The 23,892-nt window shown below is 53.9% G+C and overlaps 6 protein-coding genes across 6 annotated transcripts; 2 read left to right on the top strand and 4 right to left on the bottom strand.

Moving 5' to 3' along the window:
* Positions 1-3,459, bottom strand: PG986_008043 (uncharacterized protein; the record flags this gene model as incomplete). The annotated part of the gene is made up of 3 exons (XM_066844265.1): positions 1-958; positions 1,065-3,304; positions 3,367-3,459. 3 exons carry the CDS (start codon positions 3,457-3,459, stop codon positions 1-3), a joined length of 3,291 nt encoding a protein of 1,096 aa, XP_066700377.1.
* A 32-nt stretch (positions 3,460-3,491) lies between these two features.
* On the bottom strand, positions 3,492-3,974 carry PG986_008044 (uncharacterized protein; the record flags this gene model as incomplete). The annotated part of the gene is made up of 1 exon (XM_066844266.1): positions 3,492-3,974. The coding sequence occupies one exon, from the start codon at positions 3,972-3,974 to the stop codon at positions 3,492-3,494; it is 483 nt and encodes a 160-aa protein (XP_066700378.1).
* Positions 3,975-6,133: 2,159 nt separating this feature from the next.
* PG986_008045 (uncharacterized protein) lies at positions 6,134-6,987 on the bottom strand (the record flags this gene model as incomplete). The annotated part of the gene is made up of 2 exons (XM_066844267.1): positions 6,134-6,523; positions 6,601-6,987. 2 exons carry the CDS (start codon positions 6,985-6,987, stop codon positions 6,134-6,136), a joined length of 777 nt encoding a protein of 258 aa, XP_066700379.1.
* A 2,556-nt stretch (positions 6,988-9,543) lies between these two features.
* Positions 9,544-11,400, top strand: PG986_008046 (uncharacterized protein; the record flags this gene model as incomplete). The annotated part of the gene is made up of 1 exon (XM_066844268.1): positions 9,544-11,400. The coding sequence occupies one exon, from the start codon at positions 9,544-9,546 to the stop codon at positions 11,398-11,400; it is 1,857 nt and encodes a 618-aa protein (XP_066700380.1).
* A 1,176-nt stretch (positions 11,401-12,576) lies between these two features.
* Positions 12,577-18,922, top strand: PG986_008047 (helicase sen1; the record flags this gene model as incomplete). Its single annotated transcript, XM_066844269.1, has 4 exons — positions 12,577-12,932; positions 13,006-15,892; positions 15,970-18,534; positions 18,821-18,922. The coding sequence occupies 4 exons, from the start codon at positions 12,577-12,579 to the stop codon at positions 18,920-18,922; spliced, it is 5,910 nt and encodes a 1,969-aa protein (XP_066700381.1).
* A 1,097-nt stretch (positions 18,923-20,019) lies between these two features.
* Positions 20,020-22,821, bottom strand: PG986_008048 (uncharacterized protein; the record flags this gene model as incomplete). The annotated part of the gene is made up of 1 exon (XM_066844270.1): positions 20,020-22,821. One exon carries the CDS (start codon positions 22,819-22,821, stop codon positions 20,020-20,022), a length of 2,802 nt encoding a protein of 933 aa, XP_066700382.1.
* Positions 22,822-23,892: the final 1,071 nt, after the last annotated feature.

The following is a 23,892-nucleotide window of genomic DNA, read 5'->3' on the forward strand; positions in this document are numbered from 1 at the left end:
TTACAGAAGTGCAACAGCGGCAACCAGAAGGCTGACGATGGAGAAAGCGCCAACCTTGGCAGAGCCGGCAGTAGCGGGAGTGGTGGCCTGGGGGCTGTCAGGGCAGCCAGGGCCGGAGCAGGCCGAAGGAGTGGGCTTGGCGGTAACGGAGTACATGCCAGTACCGGCAGGGGTGGCGAAGGCGGTGCCGTTGTTGATGGCCGTGGGGTAAGGCTTCGCACCAGGAGTCTCGACAGCGTAACCAGCTGCGTTGGCGGCAGGAGGGGAGTTGTCGTTGGAGCCGTTGTTGTTGACACCGTTGGCACCGTTGCTACCGTTGGAGCCGCTGCTGGCAGTGTTGTAAGTCCCGCTGGAGCCGTTGGCACCGTTAGAGCCGTTGCTACCAGCAGAGCCGTTGGAACCGTTGCTTTCAGTAGAGCCGTTAGCACCGTTGCTGCCGGCAGAGCCGTTGGAGCCAGTGCTGCCGTTGCTTCCAGTAGAGCCGTTGGCACCGTTGCTTCCAGCAGAGCCGTTGGAGCCGTTGCTGCCGTTGGAGCCGCTGCTGGCAGTGTTGTAAGTTCCGCTGGAGCCGTTGGCACCGTTAGAGCCGTTGCTGCCAGCAGAGCCAGCAGAACCGTTGGAACCAGTGCTGCCAGTAGAGCCGTTGCTGCCGTTGCTGCCGTTGCTGCCGTTGCTGCCGTTGCTGCCGTTGCTGCCGTTGCTGCCGTTGGGGCCAGTGCTGCCGTTGGGGCCGTTGGAGCCAGTGCTTCCGTTGGAGCCGTTGGAATTGTTATCACCAGCCGGGGTACCGCTGGTGCCGGTAGGCTGGGCCGGGTGCTGCTGTCCAGAAACGGGGCAGACGGTAGTGTAGAGGGCAATGGTTTCGGTGGTCACCGATCCAACAGGGCAGTCGGTGACGGTAGGGGGCAAGAGGTGATGGTGTAGACCTTGGTCGTGGAAACCGTGGAGGTAGTCATGACTGGTGCACTGGTCACGGCGCCGGTAGACTGGGCGGTTTGCTGCTGTCCGGAAACAGGGCAGACGGTGGTGTAGAGCGCAATGGTTTCAGTGGTCACCGATCCAACAGGGCAGTCGGTGACGGTAGGGGGCAAGAGGTGATGGTGTAGACCTTGGTCGTGGAAACTGTGGAGGTGGTCATGGTGACGCCGCCCGTGGTCATGCCGTCAGATCCGGGAGCGGAAGTGGTGGCACTGCCGTTAGGTCCAGTCTGGGACGCACCGGTAGATGAGGCAGTAGATGCAGAGGCGGAGCCGGCACCAGTAGGGCCGGAGTTGGAGCCAGACGAGGAGCCAGTGGCAGATGCCGAGGTGGAGCCGGCATCAGTAGCAGTGGGGTTGGAGCCAGACGCGGAGCCAGTGGCAGTAGCCGAGAAGGATTCAGTGGCAGAGTCGGTTCCAACGGGGGTGGGAAGTGGCATATCATCAGAGGATGAAGCAGAAGCCGAGGCGGAAGCAGAGGCGGTGACACTGACAATAGCAGGGCCGGAGGCAGACTCAGTGGCGGGCTCGGTGGCAGAGGCAGAGTAAGAACCAGTGGCAGACTCGGTGGCGGGCTCAGTGGCCGATGCGGAGTAAGAGCCAGTGGCAGAGGCAGAGTAAGAACCGGAGGCGGACTCGGTGGCAGACTCGGTGGCAGAGGCGGAGTAAGAGTCCGTAGCAGATTCAGTGGCAGAGGCTGAGACAGACGCGGTGGCGGGTTCGGTGGCAGATGCCGAGAAATCAGTGACGGATACCGAGAAAGATTCGGTGGCAGACTCAGTAGCGGAGGCAGACTCGGTGGCGGAGTAAGACTCAGTGGCGGAAGTAGTCTCGATGGCGGAGTAGGACTCGGTGGCGGAGACGGACTCAGTAACAGAGGCGGAGTAAGACTCGGTAGCGGAGACAGAGGCAGACTCCGTGGCGGAGACGGACTCAGTAGCAGAGGCGGAGTCAGTAGCAGAGACAGAGGCAGACTCAGTGACGGAGGCGGAATCGGTTGCGGAAGCAGAGGCAGAGAAAGACTCCGTGGCAGAGGCCGAGACAGACATTGTCTCGGACTGGCTGTCGGGCTCATCAGTGCAATTCTCGTCCTCCTCATCAGCAGAGCTGGTAGAAGCAGTCATGGAGGCACTGGATGTGATGGAGGCAGACTCGCTGTTTGTGGCAGAGGCGGTGGGATCGTCCTCGCATTCTTCCTCCTCCTCACCCTCACCGTCACCAGAGGGAGAGGTGGTGCTGGTGGTCGCTGCAGAAGTGATGGTCGCGGTGCCAGTGATGGTGGCGCCGGTGCCATCAGTGTTGGTCCCAGTGGGGATCAGAGTGAGAGTGGGTAGGACAACGGAGGGAGACGTAGACGGAGAGGCGGTGGGAGTGACGCTGGCCTTGGAAGGGTCGCAGACATCGGTGTCGCATCCACCACAGGTGAGTGCCTTCTTGACTACATCGTAGTAGTGCTCGCCCTCGCAATCCTCGTTGTGGGCGGCGTAGTATGCGTCGTAAATCGAGACACCGCCAAAGTTCTTGCAGGACTTGTGCTGGCAGATCAGGTCCTTGGCCTGTTGGGGGCTAACGTAACCAGAACTGGCAGCCCTGGAGCTGCCGGCAAGACCAATGTACAGCTCGGCATTCTTGCTAGGCTTGTTCTCGAGCCACTTGGCCCAATCGTCCAGGTTGAAACCGGACGGATTCGTGGCGGCACAGGATGGGTTGTTGTAGAACTGGATGAAGAGCTTATCGAACTGAGCCTGGGCCATGATCGAACTCATTTGGAAGTGATCTTTGTCCATGGGGCACTGAGGGGAGGCAGCAAGGATCAGGTTGGCGTTGTTATCCCGAATGAGGCACCGGAGCTTGTCGATCATGGCAATGTAGGGTGCTTGGTTCTTGAACTTGACCTCAATGTCGAAGTCGAAACCGTCGACAGACACTTTGCCAAAAGGACGCGGGCCCTTGAACTTGCTGCTCCAAGGTCCGAAGATGTTGTACATCTGCTCACCGAAGTCTTGGCCAGCCTGGACTGAAGAAAGGCCATAGTTGCTCTGGTCTGTCTTCTCACCACCAATGGAGAGGTAGACCTTCTTGCCAAGGCTATGGCACTTCTTGATGTCCGCCTGGATGACGCTGCAATCACTAAGAAGCTTGGTGGCCAGGCCATTCTTGCCCTTGAAGACAAGGTCGCCACAGTGAGAACCGAAGTTGGTTCCTGGGAGACCATTGCCGTGCTCGGGGGAGTTGTTCACAACACCGAGGGTAACATAGTCGATGCTGGCAGACTCGCAGTACTGGCCAAGAGTGTCGGCATCTCCAGCAAAGTTGGCCGCTTGTCCCTGCTGATAGGAGTAAGTAAGCTGTCTCGAGGCGTTCAAGCGATAGGGTAGGGGAGGCTCACGAAGTAGGTGTTGACCTTGTAGTCCTTGGTGTAATGTGCCAGGCCCGGGGCGGCGGTGGCAGCGGCCACAATGACCGACTTCTTGAAGAGCATGTTGAGGAGAAATTAAGGGAGGTATTATAATACTAGTAAGGATTGTGGTTGGGCCGTAGGCCGTGGGGAAGGAGTGCAGTGATCGATGACCAACGAAGGGACGCGAACCAGTATGGTTGCAACGGCTGGCAGGCAGACCGTGTCTTGTCAAGTGCCGTTTGTGGGTGGTAGAGAAGAGAGAAAGGCAAGACCGAAAGAGGTGAACTCGGAGCCTTAAAGTAGGAAGAAGCATCAACCTCCCGAGACCCCGTCCACTGGGCGATGCGTGCCTCGACCTCCCCCTCTCCCCCTACCGGATCTGGACGCCGAAAGTCCATCTCGCTCTCGATGTCTCGATGGAGCCAGCCCAGATGAGCCTCGAAAGGGGCGCTCTCCTCTTTCCCACTTGCACGCCCACAGACAAACTGGCCTAAGTCACTTAGAAAGTGACCGGTAGAGCTAGCCGCTCGCTGTACCTGCAGCCGCGCGCCGCTAACATGACGATGGTGGGCTTGATAGTCGTCGGTGCTGAACATGTTTGCAGTGCTAGAGTGGCGTGCTCTAGGCTAGGTTGGGGATGGCGCACTGGCCGCTGTCAGAATCGGGAAGGCCACTAATGTCAGGGACAGCTTCTAGCGCTGCCCAATAGTTGCATGTTTGTCTCCAGTCCAGCGCGCCGGCCAGCACTCGCCATTGGCCAGATGGATGTTTGGCAAGATGCGACGACGGCCGCCCACGCGAACAGGTACTTGTACCTGTGCCTGTGCCTGCTGTGGTAGCGCGCCGATACCCACTGGACGGCCGGTTCAGCCAGCCGCTCCCCAGCTTAGCCTGGAGTCTAGATCCCCCACCCTCAGCAAAGCATCCCTGTCCGGACCGCGCGCGAGCTGATCTCGGCCAATTTCGTTCGCTGCGCTCGTTCATCCCGGTTCGTCCTAAGCTTGTTCGATGGGGTTGGCAAGAGCCTGGAGCCTAAGGCGGAAGGGATCATCGCTGCGGAATCGTGGATTGGCGATGTATCTGCCCATCGCGCCAAGGCTGTTCCGGTCAGCTGGGATCCCCCCTCTTGAGGCTAGGCTCGAAATGCTGGCCGTCCCCGTCGATCGAATGCCCTGAGCAGCTGAGAGAGCTGAGGAACTTGTTCTGTTAGCAGGATACCGTCACTACAGAGTCTGCAATGGACCCAACCGCCGGCTTTGGCTACTGCAGTACTGAAATTACATTGTCATCAGGCTGTGCCTTTCATGCGATGTCGCCGTCACAACATACACAGAGTATGATGAAAGCGGTTGGAGAGAGACCCCGCTCTGACTCGATGATGCACCGGATTCGAGGTAGTTCCGCCGGGACACAGCCTGGGAAGCGAGCTTCAAGCTTGGTTTCCTTGCCCTAACATGACATATCCACAGGAATATGTCCTCTGCAATTGGTTGGTTTGCCCCCTGGACGTGCAGCCACTTGGAGGTAGCAGTCGTTACCTAGCTAGGACTTCAACGGCGGCGTACGATTGTGGCTAGTAATGTTGCATGCTATATTCGTGGTGCTTGCCACCGTTTATTTCTGTGCCAATTCGGGATCCCATCAAGCGAAACTGAGAGGGCCGCACAGCCTGCTGTTACGCCCCTTTTGATAAGTCCTAATGCAGCTTTTATAGCTTCATCATAAGTGTGGTATGTTACCGGTCAGTATGATGACCAAAACAGGAGGGTTCACTAGTACTGCATGCAAAGATACTAAGTACATATGATTTCGCCTCCGACAAGAAATCCTAGATTTACACCCGTATTTCCCTGACTCAAGTCCCGAGATTATGTGTTGTATTACTTGAGTAGCCTTCGGAGTATCAGTCGCGTCCACATCTCCGGAACGATCCAGGGAGCTGATGACTACAAATGTCGGTGCTACCATCGACAACCTATAAAATATGCAATGAAAACAAAATGAGTAAATGAAGGGTACAGTGGACGTCTAGGTTCGCTGATATGAGGAAACTTCCTTATTGCGGCACGTTTTGTTGCCTGCGGTCCTTTTCCACGGCCAAGATAGCACGTTCGGCCTAGTTCCTGGGCACCTGGGGGGCCATCACAAGAATCGTTCGAATACAGACGGAACGGAATTCCATTTCAGATGCTGAAATATGCAATAGGACAGGAGGTACTCTCCCTGCATTCAGAGTAGGTATGTACTGCAACTTTGATGCTGCACAAGGGACTATCAACCTACTCCCATCCTGTGTGGACCCATCGCCTCCCGCATCGTTAGAAAAGTCGTGCCTCCCGGCTCCAGGTGTGATCCCGCCAGATTAGCTGTGCTAGCTTCATCAACCCAAGATAAATATTAGAAATATTCGTTAGCACAAGAGTCCGGCCGCTTCGTACAAATATCATCTACCCCCAAGCCGAGGTTGGCCATTTATTTACCCCCTCCATCCGTTCGGCGACCTGCTTGGTAGGAAGACCACTCTAATCTCAGCATTCTACCGCGAGCAGAACATACGGAGCAAAGGGCTGGCACTTTCTCTTTGCAAGGTACCAGCACGGGTCAAGGTCTCTCTTTGACCCGTGTGTTTGGAGTTTCGCCACTAATACTGCAGTCATGATACATCAATTCATCCTATGTACAGTTAGCTTTATGCAACATGGAAATTTTGACCCTTATATGCACGCGCTAACCCCCTTGTTGGCAGGATGTCCTCCTACTCGGTATCAAGGACAATAACTTCAGCATCCGCGTTACCAACACTTTCAACAGAGAGCTTGTCACCAGCCCGCAGGTTATCGATGAAAGCGCCATCTCCCTCGCTGTAAACTTCCTCCCGACCATCGAGCCTGACCTTGGCCTTGCCACCCTTGGTCATGGGAATGTGGATGAAGACCTTGCGCTTGGGGTTGTCAGTGGCGTTGGCACCCACAATCCACTCGAACTTGCTTTCGGGGGCAATGATACCAGCCCCCATGACGAAGTCGGCATGGATGGGAATGGTGTTCGGGATCCGCGGCTCGGCCTTCTTCTCCTCCTCGGCCGTCGCCTCGGGCCCGCCCTTGAGGGGGCTTAGGATCGGCACGAACGCCTTCTTCTTGTCCTCCTCGGGGAAGTTGCGGGTGTGGTAGCGCGGGGGAGACCACGCTTCCAAGGGATGGCCCAGATCTGCAAAAAGTGGACGGTGTCCTTGCGATGCTCGTTAAACTCCGAATGAGCGATGCCGGTTCCGCCGGTGGTGAACTGGACATCTCCACGGTGCATCTTGAAGAACTGGTCCGACTGGCCGCCTTCACTGCCCTTTTGCAACATGGAGTCGCGGTGCGTCAACTCGCCAGACAGGATGTACGAGAAGATCTCAAAGTTGGCGTGCGGATGCGTTGGGAATCCCGTGCCGGGCTTGACGCGGTCCTCGTTCAGCACCCGGAGCGAGCCGAAGTGGGTGAATCGAGCATCGTACCAGTCGGCGAACGAGAAACTATGGTAGGTGTTCAGCCAGCCATGGTCTGAGTGTCCGCGTGTGGCCGAACGGTGCGGCGTCAACTTGGCGTGGGAAAGTGTCTTAGACATGGTGTTTTTGACCGCGTTCATAGACTCCGAGGGGTTTGTGGCGTATATATGTGTAGGAGCAGGTTTCAGATCAGATGTGGCAGTAATGCCTGCTGCTGGCGCTGCTTGTTGCGGTACAGATGACAGAAAACCGTCGTTGAAAAAGATCTCTTTAAAAAGGGACGTGACTATGGTTAAGTTGTATAAGAGTATGGATATTGAAACCACCAGAAAGGAGGACACTAGGATGGCACCCTTCATATATACAGCTCCAGATGCGGTTCTGGAAACCACGTGTCGATTCGGGAGTTGGAAGGCTAGGTAAGTAAGAGATGAGTGATGATTGGGAGGAGATGACCTAGAAATCAGCCCCTATTGGAAATCATGAATAAATAAACTTGCTGCTGCGGATTCCAAGACTGGGCGAGCTATCATGCCATTTGGTGATCTTTCCACACTACTATGACGAGGTTTTCCTGTCTATTAGCGCCGCTGTCTTGCTTATGGACGATTAGCTCATTGCTTAGACAGATTACCGATGCCCCCACTTGATCAACAGTGCCTGGTGACTAAGGCTCCATAAGCGCGGTGGCCAGAGGTCTCAGGTCTGTTTCTCGGCAGCAGCATCTGGTTCAAGACAATGTCTCGCAGTAGTTGATAAGCACGCGACGTTGGTCATGGCTTGGGTGCTGCCCAGATAGGTGTTGATGGACTATTGTACGGGAAAAAATAAAGAAGTACATACGCCATTTGCCAGCATGTGGAAGCTAGAACTCGGAGCTCTTAGAGCTGAACCTTCCGTACCTAGTATTTCCGCGTGAAGAAGGTATGACCAAGAACTTGGGAATAGCTATCCAATTCCTACACAAAAATCGTAGTGAAAGTGTACGAAAAGCAGAAGAAGCAATCCTTAACAGACAACATTGAACTCCTCGAATACGTACATGTTCGGTTATTGGAAATACTTGACTTGGACTTGCTTAACCTACTTGCCTCTTTCTCTGGTCTGCTCCAGCTTTCTCCATCCCCGCTTGCTGCCCCTCTATCCATCCATACCAGACGTTTTCGCTAAGCAATGTGGTGGTGTTCTTCTGATTCTCCACTTATCTGTGAGGCCCGCATCGCTGCCACTTACACTACATATACATAACAAACAGCTCGAATATATCCTTCATTACTTGCAGTAGGTAGACAGTATCGTTGACTTGCCTAAAAATTGGCCTTTGGCATTTGATAAGATCACCGGGGTCTTGTTCACCCCATGGGAATCTCAGCAAAGCAAGCCTTTTCTCCCAGCTCAGCGGTTGTGGACGTATCTACTTGCCCGTTTTGGATCTCACAATGCATCGTGCCTACGCTTGACACCTGCTTGTCGGACCAAATATGCTCAACTGCGTATCTTCAGAGGTAAATATTCCTTCGAGTTATGATGTCGCCATAGGGATGGAGCATAATGCCGATCCCTTGGTCGGAGGGAACTGTACCAGCTTGACACCGTTATAAAGTGACCATAACCTGTAAGTACGCCAATCTCTTTACATCATGTCTGAAATAAGGAGGTAGTGAGATCATTGATATCTACCTCGTGTTCGGACTATATTGCCGCGGCTTGAGAACTCATCACACAAACCACCTTCTATTCTATGAATCTTGCCGTCGTCACTGAGGTCATGTTGAACAGATGGAGGTCTAGGGTTCCATGCTCCAAAGGCATATGATATGTCTACATCACCTTAGGCTGTCTGCATATAAGCCGGATGATTGGAAGCAGTTCTCTCCAACTTTAGTATGGGACAAACATAGATAGAGGTCCTCGAGCCGAGAGGCGCACATTTGAAGTCGTTATACAACTTCGCATGGTTCGAGACTCTGGACTTCCAACCCCTGAGAGGTTCAAGGAAAGCGTATTCCGTGCACACGCTTCAGCCGCGGACGATGTGGATGTGGGCGCCGTTTGATATGTCGAATAAAATGTAGGCTGTTCGTATTCTGGAGTTTTGTGACAAGCAGGACGCAATGTTCATATCGTGTGAAGCATAGGTATACCTTGTAGATCTGATTAGGTATTTGGCACTGGACGTCGCTTGGTAAGGAGCTCCTAGTTCTGACACCCCCTCTTTAACTGGTCGTTCCAGGGTCACTTCAACTCCAGCAAGTTCCACGGGACATTTATTCACATCAATATATATCAGCAAGCAACATTTGGCTGGTACAGATAGGACACCGAGTATTGAATTACCTAAGACAGTGGGCAGAAAAGTAAAGGTATGTACGTATACAGTACGAGTACATTTGGTAGGAGTTGTCCCAGGTCAAATCTGGAAGGCATGACGCTGCCCACATCAATCCGATCTTTGGACATACACCAGGCAAGCAGGCATCTGCATATGTGGACGGTTCCATCACTCCAACCCAAGCCTTTTATCTTTCCGCCCCTCATGACAACTTCCATTGTCCTGATGCGAATATAAACACTAGGTTGCCAATCTGACTTTCCGTTTCCCCCTTCTTCTTCGTCCACTTTGACGGTGCCTTCCCCGCCCTCTTTCCAAACCCGCCAATCTAATATTAACCATCATGCAGACCCGCGCTGCTGCAAGAAGGGCTACAGAAGCTGCACAAGCCCGCATACAAGTCAAAAGGAGCGACCCCCAATTGTACAACTGGGAAGAGGGTGCTGCTGAACATGAAGGCACCATACTAACTGCATCTTCAAGTCTCACTGTGCAGACAACGGTCACAGCAATCGCCGCCGGGTCCGACGTGGCTTCCAACAAGCCCAATGATATCGTACCCAGTACCACTGGAGCCGCGACACTTGTTTCAAGCACCACCACCACCACAAGGAAGCGAGGCAGAAAGACGCCAAGTGTACCAGTCAGGGGCGGTTGGGATGTATTGCCGCACAACTTAGGCCAAGTATGGGCACCCAAGGATGTTGCAGAGGAGGAAGCACGCAGTGCAGCACATGGGACCCTGTATGAAGACGATACAGATCTGCCACTGAAGAAGAGACTGCGCAGCAACAGAGCCTCCTCCAGCAATGATGTTGTTCCAGCTCCCGTGAGCCACAACCAACCACCACCAAATGCAGCGGAGGAACAAGAGGTTAAGGAGCAGCTGGAGCAACAATCGCCCCCCAAAGCCGAACAGAAGACACCCAAGCGAAGAGCAAGAAAGACAAAGGACAATCCATATGGCCTGACTCCTGGCGAGACGCCATACCCCGATTGGCAAGGTCCGAATGCCCAGCAGTGCGAGGAAGTCTATCGTATCCTCGCCGATATGCATGACGATATTCAGCCCCTGCCACCGCAAAAGATTCCAGCGCCATCGCTTGAAGTCGCAGGATGTGGCGAGGTCCCCTGCGTCCTCGATGGCCTAATTCGAACAGTTCTGAGCGGCTCAACAACATTCGACATGGCGGACAAGATGTTGCAGGCACTAGTCGACAAGTTCGGGGTCTCGGAAGAGGGAACAGGTGCTGGTAGTGTTAACTGGAACAACATCAGGATTGCAGCCTATGATGACGTTTATCAGCAGCTTAAGTCAGGAGGTCTAGGAGCTAACAAGGCAAAGAACATCCAGGCCATCCTCGGCATGGTCTACGACGAAAACATGCAGCGGCGTGCTGCGTATATTGAAGAACAAGAGACGGGCAAAGAAGCGGATGTTATCTGTGCCTCTTCGAAGACAAAGGGCCAGAAGGATCTCGAGATTCTGAAAGCGGACCAGAAGAAGCTAAATCTCGACTTCATGCATGATATGACAAAGGACGAAGCTTTGCATCACTTTGTGCGATATCCCGGCGTTGGCGTCAAGACGGCAGCATGCGTAACCCTGTTCTCCCTGCAGCGGCCTTGCTTTGCTGTGGACACCCACGTCTTTCGAATGTCGAGATGGCTAGGTTGGGTCCCCCAAAAAACCAATGAAGATGATACCTTCAGGCATCTTGAGGTCCGATGTCCCGATCATCTCAAATACGGCCTTCACCAGCTGTTCATTCGCCATGGGAAAACATGTTACAGATGCAATGATAAGAGCTTCAAGGGAACAGAGGCATGGGATGAGTCGATTTGCCCCTTAGAGCACCTCCTGGACCGATTCTCCAAGCGTCAAGCGAAACCGAAGGAGTTGACGAAACCCGAGAATCAGGGTAAAGCCCAGGGCAAGAAGAGCAAGACTCGTGGCAGAGGCAGACCCAAGATTCAGGACATGAAGAACAGTACTACAAGTGACGGTGACACTGACGAGGGCGGCGTAGAAGAATCATCTGAAGTTCAAGTTCAAGATATTGATGAGGGGGATGAGAGTATAACCATCAATGCCAATACGGCACCACACGGCGCCGAAGTCGAGAGCAACATCAATGGCAATCAAACAGAGGACGAATCTGAACTTTCGGAGCTCGATAGTTCAGATATCGAGACATGAAGTCTCCAGGCTTAGTCGTTGACTCGTCCACACAGCCTCAACTTTGATATACCTAGATGAAGTAGCTGCTGGAGAGAAGAGAGGGACAGCCGTTGACTGCTTCACCGGGATTCTGCTTCAATACCGATGCCGCTTTGCGTCACGGATTGTATTTAGCCAGGGAGAATAGCGTCGGATTTTATTCGCGAATTGCATTCCAGTTGATTCGTACATGCCCAGAAAAGAATCACAAGTTGTACCGACAGACGGTAGGTAACACACCTGTAAGGGACTTTGAACAATTGAAGCTAAATGTAGGCACTTGCAAGGGTTGAATGCCGAACTTATCGATAAAGCATCCACTCCAATCGCGCTTTGGACTTTTGGCTGCATGCTCTTTACGCGCTGATAGGACAGCTTTGGAAGCCTCCTGGAGTGGGAAAACACCGGCTGTAACCCCCAGCAATTTATTGGTCTTTGGCATGGGAAGGAGCAACTACTACATCGCATCATCATTGTTGTCTCTGTCCTGGCTTCGCATACTTCCCGGAAGGGAGACTGCACTTTCCTTTCCAGGCGGCTTCCAATGGTATAGTTCAAGTGCTGTTGTGAACCGTTCGTTCGTTATCCTGTCATTGACTTCTTCCAAGATTGTTGCCTGCCACCTTGTGCCATTTGCACATCGCGAACTCAACCATCTTCGAACCTCGTGGAGTATAATAACGACAATCGTCGCCGATACCCTGGCCGCCGATACGATCTCCATCGCCGCTGCGACCCCGCCTCGGCGATTCATTCGATCTGCCTACTACAATCACTCGTCTTCTATTCAATCGGAACTCACGAACTGAACACCCAATGGCAACTGTGGCAACTGCCCTCTCAGACACAACCCCAACCATTCGAGCTCGCACTTGCACCACCGCAACACAACCCCCGAGGCTGTTACTTCAAGACTGCGGTTCTACTTAACAGAAACCCAGTTTCCCATCTTCCCGACATTGGTTGGATTCATGTGCGCTCAGTCAACCTCACAATCCAATTCAAAGCTTGGGTAAGGCCGAACACGATCGATCTCCAAAAGCAAACCAGTAATCTCGACCTAAGCAGAAGCTTCTTCCTACAATTTCTTTTCCTCCCGCTTCCACCGTTGACCTGCGCGGCATGCTGCTACTCTAATAGCAAACACTGGTCACGATGGCGCTCGATAGCAGCATGGATGCTATTGGGAAAGCATGCGAGGAATTCATCGCCATTCCACCGGAGGTGCATTTGATGTGTCCCAAGACCTCTGATGACGATGAAGAGGACTACGAAGATCTATCAGAGCCCGGTGAGATTGGAGTTGACCAAAAACAGCTGAGAGTCGAGGAAGGTTCATCTCGTCTCGATGTCACTTACCGCTGCTCTCTCATTCTGGGCTTCTCCGACGAAGCCTTCAAAGAAGTGCAGGATGTCTTCAAGAGACGCGCCAACGAACTTCTCACAAGCTGCTCGGCTTGTGTCCGTGGATGGCACCGAAGCCGAAAGCGCTTCTTGAAATATCTCTCCGAGTAAGTTACCTCTCAGCGGTCCCCGGTCGAAGTGCTGCCTCGCGAATATGACACTAACCATTCTCATTACTAGGGCTCATGCCGATGATGTCGTCGCCGCCATGGAAGCTGAGTTAAACAGATTCGACGCCGAACGCATCACCCAAGGTCTCGAAAATGCCAAGCAATTTATGAAGACTCGCGAGGGTTCTATCGATCAGAAAACATTCATAGAGGAAGGTCACGTCGAGTACCTCATAGCCCTGTACGAGGCTCTATGCTGTATCACGTATTTGAGCGTGCCGGAAAATCGCGTGGCCTTCAACTATGTTTTTAAGAGGGTGCAGGAGCGCCGTGTCTTGAAGTTGGGCGAGGTGCTTCCTACAATGACCTTCTTCCTCTTTGACGAGGACGATGTACGACACAAGTTCGCCACAACCTCTTGGTCCCGTAACCTCGCTGTTACGGCTGATGATTTCCAATGGGCTGTCAAAGAGAATCTTGAGGATGCTATTAAGAAAATAGCCGTTTTCAGCACTCCGTCAAAACAGGTCCAGCGCTTCTGGGAAGGTCTCAGTCTGATACTGCATGCCCTCGACAAGAAGATCGTCGTACATGCCTTCGGTGCACTGGACGTTCAACCTAGTGTTTACCAAACCCTACTAAACCACATGAGCATCAATTCCGTGCCTAACCTAGCTATCGTCCTGAAAGTGTTCTGCATCATCTTGCAGAAGGGATCCAAGGGCTTATGGGGTACATTCGCAAACTTCGCTCCGGCCTCCGTCGCTGAGCAGGTTTTCGCAAGCCCAGCCTACTATCCCTTGCTATCTCAGACGAAGCAGTTCGCATTCTCCATGCCAGAGGACGAGAATCAGGTAGGCCCAGTGGCCGCTGCATGGGTGAAACCATTTCTGGAGTCGATCTCTGCAAACCAGCGGGGCGATGCTTGCGACTCTATCCTGCATCATTTTCTCGATAGGATTGCTAGGGATAGCTCGATGCCAGGTGATGGCCGCGAAGTCTGCTATCGTGGTGCTGCCGAGGCCTTGTTGTCTACAATCACCGCCTTCCTCTCGAAGGATTTCAAGATCAATCCATCCTCTTCTACCATTCACACCAACCGGATTCTCAATCTTGTAATCAAGTACAAGGATATGCTCACAGGCATGGCCCGGGTCTCGTCTAGGAACCAATCCAACGGCCACATCTCACATATCACGTTGTCAGTTGTGCGCCAATCCCTGATGCTTGATTCACGAATTACGTTTGAAGAATTTCACGCACATCATCGAAATGATAATCTCGTCCAGCGTGAGATCACTAGGGACTCGTCCATCATTTGGGACGCTGCCCTGAGTATATTGCTTCCTGGAGCGGGCCAGCTGGCAAAGCACATGCTGGCTGCAACACTGCCACTCATCCAAGTAGAGACATTCCGCCCTAAGAAGCTGGAGAAGTTATCGAAGCCCAAGGAGGAGTTCAACAAGGGTCTCAGGAATACCAATGAGGTTATTGGGCGGATGATTGATCGATTGGCCGAGTTCGACAACACAGAACTTACCGAACTTTCGGCGAACCCTCAGACAATCCAGGCTATTGTCGCTTCGTTGATCAATGGCGATCCCGCCGTTCATACAGCCGGCGTGGCGTTCATCAAAACCTTGACAGACGTGGATAGCAGAAGCGATGCGATCCTAAAACTCGTGGAACAGCAATTCTCACTTTCTCTTGTCTCTTTTACTCTAGCCGTTTCTAAGGTGGTTGCTGGTAAGAGTCTCTGGTCACCTCAGATTCAGATACATCGATGCTCCAAGGATTTCCTGGCAGCGCTATGCGACCCTTCCGCGGGCCTTCTTCGCTCCAAGAAGTTAGACCAGGGCGAACGCGATGCTGTCAGAAACTGGTGGGTTTCTCAGTGGGCATTTATTGAGACTGCTCTGAATGACCTGGATGACTGGAGTAAATTAATCGACACTGAGACAATGAAGAACTTCTGCCGCGATGTGATGGAACTAGCAGACGCTCTTCTAGCTCAAGATGGTCTGCTGTCATCAGCTTTGGCAACCCCTTCGAACGAGGGGGATCCAACCGAGGAAGACATCAAGAGGTCTCTGGCAGAGCTACTCGAGGAGCCACGTGTCAAGTGCCTCGGAATGGTGAAGATGCTGCGTCTAAAGGACAAACATCTTGTCAGCACCACAGTCAATGGCTTGGTAAAGCTCTTTCGGCGTTTGGAGGAGAACCAACTCGAGGTTGTCGGTGCAGCCCTGCACTACATTCGCGAAACCTGTATACGAAACAATACGGGCAAGTTCCGTATTAACACCAACCTGGATGATCAACAACGTGCCGAGCTTCTCCGAGCACTGGGCGAGGACGAGGATGATGTCCAAATCGTCGAGGTCAAGAAGGCCGATGCTATTAAAAAGCAGTCCAGCCTTGACGCCTGGTCCAGATCTGGTGACGACTCCTCAGGATCTACCCCCAAGTCTGCAACAGCCGCTTCTACACCTGCCAAACATGATCTTAAGGATCTTACTCCCGGCTTGAACAAGAGCCTCGACGTTCTGGCCCGTATGAAGGCACGGAACGAGGAAAAGGCTCGAGTTAAAGCCACCTCTTTAAAGCCCGCCCAACCGAAGTTTGATCCCGCCCTTGCAAAATCGATCCGTGATAAGCGTCAAAAAGAAGCCGAGGAGACCAAACGGAGGAACGCAGATATCGTTGCAAGAGCTCAAGCATTACGAGGACAGAAGCCCATTAACGCCGGAGAAGGCTCTGGCCTTCAGGGCCTATCTGGGATCCAAGGCAAGGACCACGCGCCGCAAAAGAGCGAGATCATGGTTGGCTCATCATCAGAGGATGAAGATGATTCCGACGATGATGCCGCATTCTTAGCGCAGACGAGCGCAGGAAAACTGCGAGTTGAAGACGCCTCGAAACGAGCACAGCTGTTGAAGAAGCAGGCTCCTGGGCCAGTCAAGAAGGCAAAGATTCAGCGATCGGCCAAGGATATGCGAGCACGACTGATCCCCCTATGGACATTCTTCACCAGGCAATTCTCGATTGGGATATCTTCCACACCGGGGATGACCCTCCTGGCGGCGTGCCTTGCTCCAGGGTTTCGGAAACCTACACGGACCCATCTCAATATAAGAAGACCTTCCTGCCTTTGCTCGTCCACGAAGCTTGGCAATCATTCGTCACAGCCATGGGTGAGACGACCTCCAAGCCTTTCGGAATCAAGATCCAGAACCGTATGTCAGTGGACAAATTTTTTGAAGTTAGCACCGTCATGCCCATGGACAAGACAGACAAAGATCGCTGGCTCGCTGAAGGCGACATTGTGCTTCTCTCCGCATCATCCCAGCCGCTTCAATCTCCCGGCGACCCCCACTGCCTTGCGCGTATTTGGCGCACTACGGTGCGCAACGGAAGTCTCGAGGTCTCGTATCGTCTCAGCGGGAAGCCCGGACCCATGATACACCATCTTGTGCCCCAAGCGGAGATTTATGCCGTGAAGATAACCAACATGACCACCATCGAACGAGAGTACGCATCACTTGAAAGTCTTCAGTACTACGACTTGATGCCCGAAATCCTGGAGGGAAAACCGTCTCCTATGTTAACGTACAGTCGGGAAGCCGTGGACAAAATCATGGACAACTACCAGCTCAACCAGGGTCAAGCAAAGGCCATCTTGAATGCGAAGGACAATGACGCCTTCACCCTTATTCAAGGTCCCCCAGGTACAGGAAAGACCAAAACAATTGTAGCTATGGTCGGTGCCCTGATGACAGGCTCCTTCCAGACCAGTACCGGAACGATGATCAAGAAACCAGGTGTTTCTGGTCAGGGCCAGGGAACCTCTAAGAAGTTGCTGGTGTGTGCTCCCAGTAACGCTGCTGTCGACGAATTGGTAATCCGATTGAAGCAAGGCGTCAAGTCGATCAATGGATCATTCCATAAGATTAACGTACTCCGACTTGGACGTAGCGATGCTATCAATGCTGCTGTCAGAGATGTCACACTGGATGAGCTTGTAAAGGCGCGCCTAGAAGGAGATAAGGAGAAAAACAGTGGCCCGTCCGAGCGACAGAAGCTCCACGAAGAGGCAGGCGCACTCAAGAAGGAAATCGGTGATCTTCGACCACAACTGGAAGCAGCACGAGCCCTGGACGATCGCCAAGCCGCGAACACTCTCCAACGCCGTTGGGACGATTTGAAGCGCCAACAAACCTTGATCGGAGCGAAGATTGACGCAAACAAAGACAGCGGGATGACGGCGGCTCGTGAAAGTGATATCCGAAGACGAACCGTTCAGCAAGAGATTCTGGATTCCGCGCAGGTCCTGTGCGCAACACTCAGTGGATCTGGTCACGAGATGTTCAAGGGCCTCAACGTCGAGTTCGAGACGGTTATCATTGATGAGGCCGCTCAGTGTGTCGAGCTCAGTGCTTTGATCCCCCTGAAGTACGGCTGTTCCAAGTGCATTCTGGTGGGAGATCCCAAACAGCTTCCGCCGACAGTGCTTAATCAGAGGGCCGCTAGATTCGGCTACGATCAAAGTCTCTTTGTTCGGATGCAACGCAATCACGGAAACTTTGTTCATCTCCTCGACACCCAATACCGTATGCATCCTGAGATCAGCAGGTTTCCAGCTCAAGAGTTCTACGAGGGTAAACTCCTCAACGGTGGGGACATGGCAAGACTTCGACACCAGCCGTGGCACCAGCGTGGTCTGCTTGGGCCTTATCGCTTCTTTGATGTTAAAGGTACTCAGGAAAAGGGTCAGAAAGGACGGTCCCTTGTGAATTACGAGGAGATCAAGGTTGCCATGTCCCTCTACGAACGCTTCCGAAAAGATAACCCGAGTATCGACACGAAGGGCAAGTTTGGCATCATTACTCCATACAAGGCGCAGCTCTATGAGCTCCGGAACCGGTTCACGGGTAGGTATGGAGAGGGCATCACGGAGGAGATCGAGTTCAACACCACCGACGCTTTCCAGGGAAGGGAGTGTGAGATTATCATCTTCTCTTGTGTGCGTGCGAGCCCCACCGGCGGTATCGGTTTCATGACCGATATCAGACGTATGAACGTTGGTTTAACCCGTGCTAAATCTTCGCTTTGGGTCCTCGGAGATTCGCGAGCCTTGGTCCAAGGTGAATTCTGGAACAAGCTTATTGAAGACGCCAGAGCCAGGGACCGATATACGACTGGCAACATTGTTGGCCAGCTCGGCGTGCCCGGTATCGAACTACCAGCCCCTGACTTTGATGAGTACTCGCCTCCTCCCGCCGAGCCCATGCCTGCTCCCAAGGAGGAGGAAAAGCCCAACCTGGAGGATGTAGAGATGGCCGATGCACCTCCTATCAAGCCCAACCTGCCGCACACGCGGAAAACCCCGCAGTTGCCTCAAACATATACTGTTGTCGGGAGCGGTAGTCATGCGCCGCCCCTCGGGGGTTTCAATAACTACCCTGCGGGCTATGCGGGACTGGATGGGAAGGGTGAGGCGGTGTCGAATCCAGGACAGATCAGCGAGCGTCCGATTATCCATTCATCGGGTCAAAAGCGCCCTCTTGAGAACCCCGGAGGTTTACCAGCTGCCAAGAGAGTACGTATTCCATCGCAAGCAACTGAAGTACGGGATATCTAGCTAACAACATAACCCGCATAGATTCCCAGCGGACCTAGCACTGGTGGCTTCCTTCCTGGCAAGTCTAGACCCCGTGCTCCTCCGAGGCCCAAGGACCCCTCAGCCATGTCAGTCTTGGGTATTGATTCGCAGGGAGGGTCGTCTTCGTCTGGTTCAGCGAACCCCCGCCGAATGCCCCGAAGGTTAGTTGTTCCTTTTGCTGCACATGATGAAGTCTGCCTGTTGCTGACCTGACTTGTTACAGGGTCCCGCAGCAGCACGTCGGCCGCCCCCTAATCCCATGGTTCCGAGGAAGAAGAAGCCGGCAGAACCCTTCATTCAACGCAAACCCGGCAAACCCAACTAAGCATGCCACCGTATTCCTGTCCAAAACTGCCATAGCAGCTGGAGGATGAATACGATTTCTTAGCCGCATCGAGACGGCTTTAATGTATGTATACTCACGAAGACCAGCCGTCGACGCATTATGGGGGCGTTTAGCTAGAGGCCGGTTTTCCGATAGAGATTTTGTAGGATACAGTAGTGGCATCCTCACAGGAGGGCCAGGGCGGCGTTGGCACCGGATTCCTCCAGGACTCGACGATGCTCTTTACACGTTCTCTGGTATGCCCACAACCAACTGCTTCGCATTAAGCGACAGACGAGATAGACGGTTGATTTTCCCCCCGGAGCTAGACTTCTGATTGTAGTCTTCAAACCCGCCGCTGGATTGTCGAGGACGGGCATAGACTGCGGCTGATTCCCCTGGTTTGAGACGAGCCTGGCCTATAGTAGGGTGGCCGCAAGTGATACGTTTCCTAGCCGAGTGCATGTTGTGAGTCGTTAATACTCGTCGCTGTTGTGTCATGCATGTATGGCCGTCGCTGCCTCTCCACCTCCAACCGCGTTACGATGGCAAAGCCCCCCCGAGGCGCCCGAGTGCTCAGGTTGCCTGTAGTCCCCAGGTAATCATGCTATTCCCTCGTAACGGTACTTGCACTACTGCATTGCTATCATGCATTCTGGTGCAATGCTCAAGACATTGTCTCACCTCTCCGTATCTGCATATCCAGCTGGACCTGCATCGCAGTTGAACCGCTTTCTGGGTCATGTCTCAACATGTATCCAAGACAAACCCACCCTCTTCGCCTCCCGCCATGCATGCTGCCATGATAAGAAGCCTTCAAGCCCGCGTAGGGTTCTTTTACCTTTCTAGTCCCAAAAGCCATGCCCACGACTCGAGACTCGTTTCTGAATAGACATTATTTGATTAATGTATTCTTAAAGTACAGTCGTCTTTTTTCCAAAGCCAACTCCCCCTATACTCCAGGATATAGACACCGTTTGTAATCATGTCCATTACTCCGCAAAACGATATGAACGCAGGAAGAAAGAAAAGGAGCTTGGCAGCGGTTTATGTTGATATCGGAACCCCAAATCCACTGACACCTCGACATCCCCCCATTAATACAGCCCGAACCTGGCGTCCTCTTCCTCCTCTCCTCCTCTCACCGCCCTTTCTTGGTAACGTTGCTCTCGCCGAGGACGACGACTAGAACTATGTAGGCCTCCAATCAAGGCCTCCTCGCTTGCAAGAGCCAGGCGCTCTCGCTCATCGCTGCCACCACCGCTGCTGTTGCCATCGCTAGCCTCCTCCTCTTCCTCGCCGCGGCCTGTGCGATAGGCTTGTCCTTGCCGGCGCTGTTGACGCTCTCGCTGGTGCCGGCGCTGTTGCTCCTCCAATTCCGCGATGCGCGCGTCGAGCTCCTCGTCCCTAGCCTCGCGCGCCCGACGGGCCGCGAACTCCCTTTCAAACTCTGCTTGGAGCGGTGAGACGCGCCGGGCCGTCAGGGGTGTCCCGGCCGAAGACCCTCGCGAGCGGCTACCGCCAGCCCCCGAATGACCTTGGGTTGTCGATGATGGCCTGGGCTCCGGTATCTGAATGCTATGGGGGCGGCGCCTGCTGGTTTGGGGTTCCTGCTGGTACTCAGTTATATTCGCCGGTATTGTGGCCAAGACGGATGAGGGCCGCACACGTTGGAGCGGCACGTCGTGGCTGCGGGTCGTCTGCATGCGGAGCGGGAGATTCCGGTAGAACTGCTCCTCCCGAGGATCAAATGCCCGCTCGGTGGCTTGCTCTGAAGGCGGCGCTGGTGCCGCCGCACCACCCTCAGCTTCGGTGAAAGACAGTCGGGAATTGACGTTGCGCTGGTAGAGGTACTGCTCCTGAAGTAAGCGGCTGAGACCCTCCATTAGCGGCACAAGGGACTGGATCCAGACGTCTCCATTCCTCTCGAGCCGGCGCAGTCGTTTTTCCATGTCACGATGGCGCTGTTCACGGAGTTCATCGTACTTTCGTATTAGGTCCCGCTCACGCGATGGCATATCCGAGGCTTGTGGCACCTGCTGCTGTCGCTGCGAGAGTTGCTCCGAGGAAGCTTGCGCTATCTCCCGTGCTCTTCTGGCCTGTTCACGCTGTGTTCGTCGTTCCCTGCGCCGGTGCAGCGAGATACGATCCGAGCCTGTGACAAATGACAGCTGTGAGGACGAAGACGAGCGATCGGTTGTTGGAACAGACACTTCCTCTCCCGGAGGTGGTTGCGACGTGGTCAATCTACCGGTACCTCCCACCGAGGTGGGAACGGGAACGACCACTGGCCGGGTGGCCGGAGTGTCACTCGAAGTACGTCCAGCAGAAGGTGATTCCTTCGACTCTCCGGAAGATTCTGTTCTTTGCGGGCGGCCAAAGACTGGGGACTCTGGCGAAATACCAGTACTTCCAGGAGCAAGCGAGGCTGTTGCTTCTGTCATGTCTCTTGATTTCCTCGCATGAACTCGGTCCCTGCGAGACTGGCTGCTCCCTTGAGCCACTGGGCGCACCGGATCATCTCTCTGAGCTGCCCTGTGAGCACCGGTGATAGAACCACCCGACAGTCTGTCGGCCGTACTCTGAGAGGGTGGCCTGACAACGATCGGTATTGAGGAGTACGCCTGAGCTGTCTGGGCATCGTACACCTTCGGCTCGGACCCAAGCGAGCCTAACGATCCTATACTTTCCGCAAAGGACCCTCGAGCGCTGTATATTCTAGACTTGGATGGACTGTGATGCACGCCCTGGCTAGGAACGAATGGGCTGAGCGGTCCGAGCATGTCATCTATAGGCCTCGTGACGTCTGCTATTTGTTTGCCCTTTTTGCTGGATCCTCTTGGTGGTGGAGGGAACATGAACCGTGCCTGATTTCCAGCACCAGGGGGGCCCAACTGAAAGCTTGTCCCTGCGGAAGGTCCTTCACGTGGACTTTGGGGAGAGATAGATCTACTGCCAGGTTTCTTTTCCACCCGTCCAAATGGAGAAAGCCCGTATGCAGACTCGGCACCAGCGAGCTCCCCCGCAGCCGCTTTTTCGCCTTTCGAAGAACCCGGTGTATGTCTGGATTGGCCAAAATCTTTGATCGAGGACCCTTGCTGCGCCGGCGGCGAAGGCAGGCCCTGTCGGGGTGGCGGTGGGGCGTGAAGGGCTGAAGGCCGGTCTTGCGGTATGGATGAGTTGCGCGACCGCGAAGTTGGCTCGGAGGTGAAGGATTCGCGGTCCTCTTCAACTGGCCTCAGAACAGTTACGGTGCCTCGCTCGCCAGTGGATGTCCGTATGGGGCCGAACCTCGCCTCAATCTCTCGCACCAGGTCTAATCCGCTCGTGTCGAACACCGGATACTGGGTGGGAGGGTTTGGACCGAAGTGTGTATATTCCAGGGGAATCGAAATGGCGATGTGCCTATGCCCGCCCGTCGTCTGCCCCGCGATTGCTGTGTCGGGAAGCCTGATGATGGGGGTCTTGCGGCTTTTCCTCCTGGCCTTCCTCTTGCTACGGAAGACTCTGAATTTTGATTTCCATTTCTCATCTTCTGCGGAAGAAACACTGACGCTGTCTGGGATCGACATGTAGTTGTCTGGCGGAGGCGTGCGTCGGAGGAATTCGAGCATATCCAACAAGTCCGTCTCTCTACCGGTCTCACCCAGGAGTTCGCGAAACTGGCCTCCCGAACGGCCGCCGGACCTGCTAAGCCGCACCGGCGGTGTATACGCGCGACGCGGCTCTGGCTTCGTCCCATGTTGTGCTTGACCAGACATGGACCATATTATGGAGATGAGCGAACGAGGAAAGGCGATCAATCTTCCATCGCGACTCCTGCTTCTGTCGCTTGTGTGCACGACGATTTCCCGGTCGACTTTGATCCCAGAGCTGCGACGCGCCACCTCGGGCTCCATCACAGAAAAATGTCGTCGGGAAGCCGATCATAGCCTGGGCTCTGAACCTTATTAGGAAAGATGACGTTTTGGTGAGCGACGTGATGCGATCATGCCTGTTGGAGGTTTGGAGAACTCAAAGACCAACTCCGCATGCACATGGCGGACCGAGACGCAACCGACGACAGTCAAAAGACAAGATGGGACGGTTTTCGAGAAGTGCAAGGAAACGGATGGGACGACCCAAGGCTTCTTGAAGGCCATGCCTGTCCCGTGAAGGACAAGTCCCGGGGGCGGCTCGCTGGCACGCCACGTTGCCTGGCGGCAGAGAAGCAATACATACGCACTGAGAGAGCAAACACAGGGACCAGAAAATACGATAAACCAGATCCCAAGACGACGGCATTAGTCCACCCACGGATTGGGACGTGACGCAGTAGTGCCGTCCACCAATGGCAGGACAATGTGTCCCCGGATCCGAATTGGGTATAGCAGTTAGGCCGGGGAGCCCTGATACCGAGGCTACTATCGACAAGATTCAAGCCCGGTCGTGTTGGCGGAGATGAGGATCACTCGGGTGCAGAAACTAGCGCCACGTGAGTCCGTAGCGGTAACGACGGGGCGGCATGGCGTAACTGGAAACCGCCAACCAGCCAGTCCAACCAGTCCAGCCATCAGTCAAATCTTCTGCAGCTCGTTGCATCCCACGGCGGAATTGCACGAGGGAGCCCGACACATTTTGGGAAATGCCGCTGTGAGACAAGCATTTCAGTGATGTAGCAAACCTGTCATGGGTTCCTTCAGCAACTTTCTTTTTGCCTCGAGTGCCTGCTGCTTCTTGCGCCAAGGAGGGAAGGGGGAGAAGAAGCAGAAAAGAAGCAAAAAAAGAAGAAAAAAAAAAGACAACAAACCTCCCGTTGCCGTAGTTCCCCGTAGGCACAGGCTCCATCAGCGGTTAATGGACATTGCGCCACAGCAAACAAAGCATTGTCATTTCAGGCCGGCCGAGAGAATCGGGATGTAAAAGAAAGGAACCTTCGTTTGCCTGGCGGTGATAAGACTTGAGTTCGGACAATCAAGACCCCAAATGTG

The sequence above is a fragment of the Apiospora aurea genome (assembly GCF_038362705.1).
Source record: "Apiospora aurea strain CBS 24483 chromosome Unknown utg000005l_segment0_segment0, whole genome shotgun sequence".
NCBI classification, from domain to species: domain Eukaryota; kingdom Fungi; phylum Ascomycota; class Sordariomycetes; order Amphisphaeriales; family Apiosporaceae; genus Apiospora; species Apiospora aurea.